Raw genomic sequence first — 8,943 nt, forward strand, 5'->3', positions numbered from 1 at the left:
ACATATAATTATGGAAATCATTTAATATCTATATTTAAATAATTATTTAATTTTACTAAATTTATATTGGTGCATTCTAGCACACAATAAATGTAAGAAACAAAATAACCTAGCCCTATATATATATATATATATATATATATATATATATATATATATATATATATATATATATATATATATATATATATTCTTGTTTCTCCTCTTCCTTCACACCCTCCTCCCTCCTAACCCCAACCCCAACCCCCTCCCTTTCTTTCACAATTTTTATTCTATTTGACTTATTAATATATATATTTCTCACTTTGTTCTTTTCATCTCCATCCATCCTCCTTTGCTTCCTTTCTTCATTTCTCTACTTGGAGGTAATCTCTTTCTCTCTCTCTCTCTCTCTCTCTCTCTCTATATATATATATATATATATATATATATATATATATATATATATATACATATAAGTATATTCTTTTCCAATCATGAATTAGATGCTTTTTTTGGCCTAGGAGATGTATATAAATTATCCCTTATGTTTTGATTTCTTCCTAACTATTTTCGTCTTTGTATTGTTGTTCTACATTACACGTCATCTTTCTCTGTTGGGCGAAAGAGGTGAGACTTAAGCACGTGAAGTACAATGAAAAGAAGCCATCTTTATGATTATATGTATGTGTTTTTGAAGTTTTTGAGTTATTAAATGTTAATTTGTTGTTTCAAATTTACCCAGAAATGGCAGGATATGAGAGAAACGACGAGTTTATCTCCAAAAATGGTCATGAACGCGAGGTAATATTGTAATTAAACTTTCTCCGAGTATCTTTTGTTCAGTTTTAATGTGAAAACGATCAAATTCCGTTACTATTCATTTCTTTATTTATTAATCTTTTTACATAGCTGTTATGGTTTTACATATATTGGAAGTAGGAAACAAAACAAAAAACTGTACATAAAAACAACGGTTTTGGAGAATAAATTAGCTAAAAAGGGCCTCTAATTGAATATTTGTGATTAATTAATATATACTGACTTGGTGGTTCTACAAACACATGATACATGACATATAAGGACGATGCTTTCACAAGAGTTTTCAGTATTTTTTTTAACATTTTTATCGTTTCACTATTTATCTGATCATTTATGTATATGGTGCATAAAAGGTCTAACACAATATGCCTGTAAATGTTAACAAATTAGGTTTTATATAGAAATGACAATTTTTATACGTGTTTCCGAAACATTATGATAACATTATCTTTTTGTTGTTCGGTCTGTGTTACGTGTGACTAAAGGTCTGTCATACTACGTGTTGGATTGTCTCGATTTTGATATAAATATTATTTCTATATATATAGTAGCTCACGTTTGATCGTGAACGATTTCGTTCTTTAAATAGAAAATTACTACATCAATCTTTTCCTTCATCACATTTCCTTCGAAAATCAGCTTTGAAACAAGTTTTTCTGAAAAAAAAAATCATATATTTTCCTTTTAATTTGTATCAAAATATTATATAAAGTAAGAAAAATGCATTATTTTTTTTTTCATAGCGGTCCTAGAACTAGATTAATCACGTGGGAAGTGGCCTACCATATTAGTATAGGTGGTCCATAATTAAGATATTTCTTTTTACATTTTGGCCAATTAGGTTTGAAGGGTGATATAGTAATTTCACATGTATGCGATACATCATATGTTGTTGGGATGTCAAGTGAATCATGTGGATTGCCCCTTGAAAGAAAACGACTTGTGCACATACATATACACGCTTCTATCACTTTGTTCACATCTTTGCTTTTGTAAATAAAACTAAAAACTTTGTTATCATAAATGTTAAATTCAAGTTTTACAAGTATTTTTTTTAGTTTTCTGTCATATTTATTGGCTAAAAACCCTAAAATTTATTCCAACTTTATGAAAGAGACAATACTTTCGTTAGTTAGGCTAAAAGATACATCACAATTAATTTAAAAAGTATAATTGGTTTCCGATTGTTGGCTTTAATTATTTTTGTACTAATAAGACTTTGTAATAAATTATATATATATATATATATATATATATATATATATATATATATATAAGTGTAAACACATCAACTTAAAATTTAGAATTATTAACTAAAAGTTATATTTCTTTTCGCATAACTTTAGGGGGCAACAATGGAACAGAAATATGGAGGTCTAGCACCAAAGAAGAAGCCCTTAATCTCAAAGGTATGCTAAAATTACTTATTTACCTACCCTTTCTCTAGATTTTTCATGCAAAATTACCATTTTACCCCTCTATGGATTTACTTATTTCCATCATATTTTGTGTTATGCGTTCGAGCAGGATCATGAACGTGCTTTTTTTGATTCAGCAGACTGGGCCTTATGCAAGGTAACTTTTAATTAAATGATATATAATGGCCCGATGCAATATGGGCCGGATTATTTCAAAATTGGCTAAATATAAACTAATGAGCTTGCATTTTATTGAGCAGCAAGGTGCAGGGATAAATGAGAAATCAACGATAGCTATAGAGACCTTGCGACCAAAATTAGAGGTATTTTTTAATTAAAATTTGAAGTTGAATAAAACAATGCATATTATTTAATATTTTTTTAATATCATAGTATATATTATATAATAGTATATCATATAATTGTTTATTTGATTGGTTTTCTTTAATGAAATCTCATGCATGACATGTCAAGATGAATAACTTCATATGGCATGTATTGTCATGTTGCATTTTATCATTACTCTTTACTGTATTAAATAATATATAATTTTGAAATGAAGAATATAGTTATAACTTATATGTAATTATGTCTTTGTTAAATATGCGATGATTTAATTTCAACTGTATATCTAATTGACTAATTGTCAAAGCAAGATAAAATGTGATTGAATTTTTATATTTTTTCCAGTTACATAATCTAACAAAAAAAGTTTATCAATCTCATGGTTATAATTTTATCATTATATCACTTATATGATGTTTCTTCAGTTAAATCAGACTGCAATCTATATAATTATTTTCTTAGACAAATTATTTTCGCTTATTATCTTGTTCATAGTTGATATGATTGTGAAACTTTTAGTTCACATGCAAAAATTTGGCATGGAGCTTTGGAGAGCTTTGGAAGGTTAAAGGAGAAAAAAAGTTTGGTTGGATAACTTTTAGCTTTTTATTAAACAAAAAACTTCTAATCCAATAACTACTTTAAATAGTTTTTTATTTTATTTTATTATTTTATTATTTTTTTTTGGAGCTTTTGGCTTTTGATTTTTATCTAATTTTACATCTTTAAAAACTACCAACTACTTTTGTCAAACACTTTACAAAAAAATTGCATCTTCTAACTTCCAACTACTAACTTACGCATTCTAGCTTCCAGCTACTAACTAACAACCAAACAACTTACGAGTTACAACTACTATCTAACAACTAACAACTAGTTTTGTCAAAACACAATCTAAGTATCATAACAAAATATATATATATATATATATATATATATATATATATATATATATATATATATATATATATATATATTTTGAAAGAGAAACAAAATATTTTGTTGGTCAGCCTTAGAAAATAAAAATTGTCAAATTAAATAATAGAATGTTATTTTCTGTATTAACAATAAGTGAAAATTGAATGTAGAGAACACCTCGTCAGTGTTTGCCTCCAAGACGACCTGCTTGTATATCTGGAGGAGACAACCATGTGAGTTTCTAAGTATAAGATTATAATTTTTAATGTCATTTTTAACCTAAGTTTTAATATTTTATTCTTTGTGATTTTTCAGGTAGAGTAACAAGTGTACAAAATGCACAAAAGGATGCTAGGACATGCTAGCAATTTTAATGGTGATTTAAGTTAAAGATATAAACTTTTCTTTGGTGTTGAACTAGTCAAATCCAGTATAATATGCGTTTTCAATGCATGATATGCTTGTCAATGCAGTATAAAATTGGTTTTGGTGATTTCAATGCCGTAAGAAAGTTTATCTTATTTTAGTGACAAAATGTTAAGCGTTTTATTTGCATGGCCAAAACATTGCATGTACTTTATTTCAATGCATGATATGCTTGTCAATGCAGTATAAAATTGGTTTTGGAGATATCCAACATTATGAATATTTACAACAAACGTGTAATGTGTATTTTAAAATGAAATCTCAAAGAATAACCCTACTTGTTTTACGGTGGATTGGCTTATGCGTAACAAGTGAAATAGATTGTTTTTTCATACATATATATATTTCTTTCATTTATGTTATTTCATCAATGTTTATGTAAACTTGTAAAGTATTAAGAAATTTCATGCAAACGAAAATTATTGTATTCAAGTAGTTATTACTTGATTCTTGTAGTAAGTCAGGCCCGGCCCAATAGGGTGGGCAAGCTGGGTGACGGCCCCGGGCCTCATAACGGTACTGTTATGACCCCAAAATTAATTCGACTTTATCATTATATATATTAATTTGTTTGCATCATTATTCAAAATATTTTCAGGTTAGCTGGTTAAGACTTGCCTCTTTATATCCAGGGCTTGCTGTTCGACTCTCCTTCCACTCTTTTTAAGTTATTTTTGACTACTTTCAAGTTTTAACCCAAAAATATACACAAAGGAAAATGGGATGTTTAAAATATTGTTTTTCTTTTTTCATACACGGCCACATAGATAAATATTGTGGCCCACATTTCAAAATATAAATTCGATTATGCTAATCGTTTTTCTTTTTCATATTTTTATTATTAACCATAGATATTATTTAAGTCCACAACTTATTTTCCATTTTCCACTAAGATATTTAATATATTTGATATTTAATGTTGCCTTTTTTGTTAAACCTTTTATATTCTCACTGTAGTATTATCTATTTGTTAGTAAAAGATACTTTTATAGTTTGAAAATCAAGTATTGAATCCTAAATTATATTAAGTGTTAATCAAAATACTGTACAAACATATTAGTTATTTTATTTTTAATATATTTAATCAATCAAATTATACATGAAATAGTATCTTTTGAGTATTCCTCTTTGCTATTTTTTCGTATTTTATATGAATAAAAAGCTAACCGAATCGAAAAATTGGTCTTTTTTAAAACTCAAAAAACAAAATTGTTGTTTTTTTAGTCTGGTCCGACTTTCGCTTTTGATTCGGCTTTTGTTTTTTGCACATCTTTACAGTTGAATTGGTTTTGTTATTCAGCTAACACCCCTAAAAACCAATATATTTTTGGCAATATAATTTTTTTAATAAATAATAAGAGGCCTTTTTCTTGTTTTCGCCCCGGGCCCAAAATACGTTAGGACCGGCCGTGTAGTAAGTGTATGTGTAGTTAGACTTTATTATTTGTGTATGCCTTTAGCCTAGGCCAACATTGTATAACCCATAGTATTTTTCAGCCCATGGCCTTATTCCTTTGTATATATTGTGTCTGTGAGGGGAATTTATTACATAACATGATATCAGACCGAATTGATTTCCTTCCATCTATCTTCTCTTAAAATCTTGCATTTTCCTTTCTCTCCCCCGTGTACTATCCTTCTCTTTCCTTTCTTAATTGTCGATGCCTCCCTCCAGTAACCCTACCATGGTCGGCGATGATGTTATTCTTCCATCACACAATAGGCTTGGGTTGTTGCTTTGTTGTTGGCATCCTCAGCCCAGTTCTCTTTGAAGAAAAAATATCCGACAAACCATCAAGAACACATAAAAAGCTCATAGATCACATATATTTCATTTCCTCATACATGAGGATGCCATAACATAAAAAGTTAAAGGCAAGTTAGGAAGCAAAACACCATTGTCACATGGAAAACTGATTGACCATAACAATTTCATAACATAAATAATAAACTGGTTTATACAAACATACATAAAAATTGGTGAAGTTCAACAAAACACCACAATATATACAAAAGTTCCGACCAATAAACCATGGGGGATCATCAAAGTTGGAAGTAAATCCGAAAACAAAATCCACCAAGACATACAAATATATATTAAGAGTATCATATAAGCTATGGCCACGAAGCTTCTACGTACAATATGTTAAAAAGAGAATTAGAATATCATCTAAGGAGTTACATGTTAGAAAGACATAAACTAATACGTTTTTAGAAGAATGATGACCCATGGAAAGAGTACTAGGAATCAAGATTCTCATTTTAGAGGACCTCACACAAATATTTTATTACAATAATCGGTTCAATAAAAGCACAAAAGTAAAGTTCATCAACTTGGTTCGAAAACCTCATCATTGTTGGGACGAAGAACCAATACTAATCCATAGATATGTAGGGAGACATTCACATGAACATGGTGTACGGTGTACGTGTACCTAGATTCAGGAACTTTAATAGAAGTGATGTTCGAAAATTGCTTCAAAATTTGCCAACCATCCTATAGGAAAAGGTAGGATCACTAAAAGGATGCACTTAATCAACTTTTCAGCCACTCATTATAGTCAAGATGAATAGTCTTTGCTTTCATAACACTAAGGAATGACATTGCACGCACACCATTACCATACAACATCATATTCAGAAGAAGTGTCATGTGCCAATTTTCAGCAATAACATCAACAATACATATGTTAGTAAAATTCATAACGTCAAATTATACATGAATAATCATGATCATACACTTATTGTTAGGGGTGAGCAAAAACCGAACCGCAATTAAAAAAAACCGAAAAAACCGCAAAAACCGAAACCGATTAACCGAAACCGAAACGATAACCGATGGTGAGGTTTTCAATTTTACCAAAACCGAAATTTTGCGGTGCGGTGCGGTTATTGTTTTTTTAAAAACCGCAAATAACCGAACCGCACCGAATAGATTAACCGAACCGCTAAACCTAACCGAACCGCTAACCGAACCACTAATTTACAAATTTTAAATAATTATGTAATGTTATTATTTGATTTATTAATATTAATAATCCTAATTAAAAAACAAGGTTATGTTGAGCGGGATTCAAAGTTTGACCTAGCCTAAATTTCAGACTCTTCGCCTCCCACTCTCACGAACGAAGTCACGATCCCTCACCGTCTCAACCCTCAGTCTTCCATCTCCGGCTGCCACTACATCATCAGTGTTAGGCACGACTCTACGTCAACGTTCACACTATCGGCGAATCACACTGACACGTCTCACCATCTCCGGCCACTACAGGTTTGTTTCTTACTGTTTAAAAAATATATACGGCAAGCGTCTTCGATCTTAAGTAGACATAATCACATATATAACGTTACGTTTACAAAAATCATTTGTTTTGGTTTGTGTAGAGATAACAATAGGTTTTCAGTTACCCTTATTCACTGCCATGAATGTCATCGTTCTTTCGAGTATGTGTTTAATTCAGTAGCTTTGTGCATTTGTTTCAATTTGTATTTACAAAAACCATAAACAATATATGAACTTAGTTTTTGAGATTTTTTTTTTCATACAACGTAAAATAGGAGTATATATGTAATTATGCATGAGCGCTTTAACGTTTGAAGAGTAAATTTAAGATATAACTACTTCACGAAATTAAATTCTTTAAAAGGGTAAATATAACTATTTCATTTTTTTAATACATACTGGAAGCAACTTTCATGATTTTTTTCATGAAAGCCAATTATCTTTATTTTTCCAGATTTTGCACACATATGAAAATATGAAATTAATTTTTGAAATCAGTAAGCTTTGTTTAGTTAATTTTTGTTCCTTTGTTTAGGTAACAATAACATAATAGAACACTAATAGGTTAGGTATTTGAATGTTTCTGTTTGATTATTTGTGTTTCAGAATGGCTACCGATGAAGGTATAATTGATGTTGATGATGAAAATAACAATGGAGTTGAAGTTCCATTAACCGGTGAACGTAACACCGAAGAAGAAAAGAAGTCAACAGGTAGGGTGAGATCCATTGTATGGGATCATTTCCCATATGTCAAAGGCGCTACATCTTCAAAATGTAAACATTGTAAAAGAGTATTGGCTTGTGGCACTAGAAAGAATGGTACATCTGCATTACTTACTCATCTAGTCCATTCATGTAGGACCTCCCCACTTTATAAAAAACCCGATATAAAGAAACAAACGACTTTAAGCTTTAAGCCAAAAGGTACGGAGGCGAGTGGGTCTTTAGCTAAGCATTCTTTTAGCCAAGAGAAATGTCGATTAGCCCTTGCCAAAATGTGCATTAAAGACAATAGACCTTTTAGCATTGTTGATGATGAGGGTTTTAAGGAGTTTGTGTGGGAATTGAATCCTGAGTTTAAGCTCATATCTAGATGGAGTGTCGCTCGAGATTGTTTATCGATTTATGAACAAGAGGCGGAAAAAGTGAAAGCTATGATGAAAGGCCAAACAGTGTGTCTAACTACAGACACTTGGTCATCGGTCCAAAATGTCAATTATATGTGCCTCACTGCACATTGGATCGATGATTATTGGGTTTTACAAAAAAAGATCCTAAATTTTTGCCCTATAGAGAATCATAAGGGTGACACGATCGGGCGCCTTGTTTATGAGTGTATACAAAACTGGGGGATTGAGATTGTGTTTACTATTACAGTGGATAACGCATCTTCAAACGATGGGGCAATAAGATATTTAAAGAGGATGTTGAAGGGTCCACATGATATATTAGATTGTAAATATTTGCATCTTCGTTGTTGTGCACATATCATCAATCTCGTGGTTAGAGATGGATTGGAAGAGCAATTCGAATCTGTTACTAGAATTCGAAATGCGGTGACTTACGTGCGATCATCACCAGCTCGATATAAAACATTTGAAGACTGTATTGCTCGAGTTGAAATAAAATGCAAACAAAAGCCATCTCTTGATGTCGATACAAGATGGAATTCAACATATCTAATGTTGGAAACAGCCGTAATTTATGAGAACGCGTTTGAAAGGTATGTTTACTTGTTATATATTTATGT

The 8,943-nt window shown here is 30.6% G+C and overlaps 1 protein-coding gene across 2 annotated transcripts; it reads left to right on the top strand.

Moving 5' to 3' along the window:
* The first annotated feature begins 214 nt into the window (after positions 1-214).
* LOC145121098 (cAMP-regulated phosphoprotein 19-related protein) lies at positions 215-4,194 on the top strand. Of its 2 annotated transcripts, none has more exons than XM_079056873.1 (7): positions 215-365; positions 725-783; positions 2,148-2,210; positions 2,329-2,376; positions 2,480-2,542; positions 3,653-3,715; positions 3,798-4,194. In XM_079056873.1, the coding sequence occupies exons 2-7, from the start codon at positions 727-729 to the stop codon at positions 3,804-3,806; spliced, it is 303 nt and encodes a 100-aa protein (XP_078912999.1). In that variant the 5' UTR covers positions 215-365; positions 725-726; the 3' UTR covers positions 3,807-4,194. The 2 variants fall into 2 exon arrangements, with proteins under 2 accessions (XP_078912999.1, XP_078912998.1); XM_079056872.1 differs by lacking the exon at positions 215-365 and adding an exon at positions 463-609.
* Positions 4,195-8,943: the final 4,749 nt, after the last annotated feature.

Source organism: Lactuca virosa, chromosome 6 (assembly GCF_052849685.1).
Source record: "Lactuca virosa cultivar CGN04683 chromosome 6, Lactuca_virosa_CGN04683_v6, whole genome shotgun sequence".
Classification (NCBI taxonomy): Eukaryota; Viridiplantae; Streptophyta; class Magnoliopsida; order Asterales; family Asteraceae; genus Lactuca; species Lactuca virosa.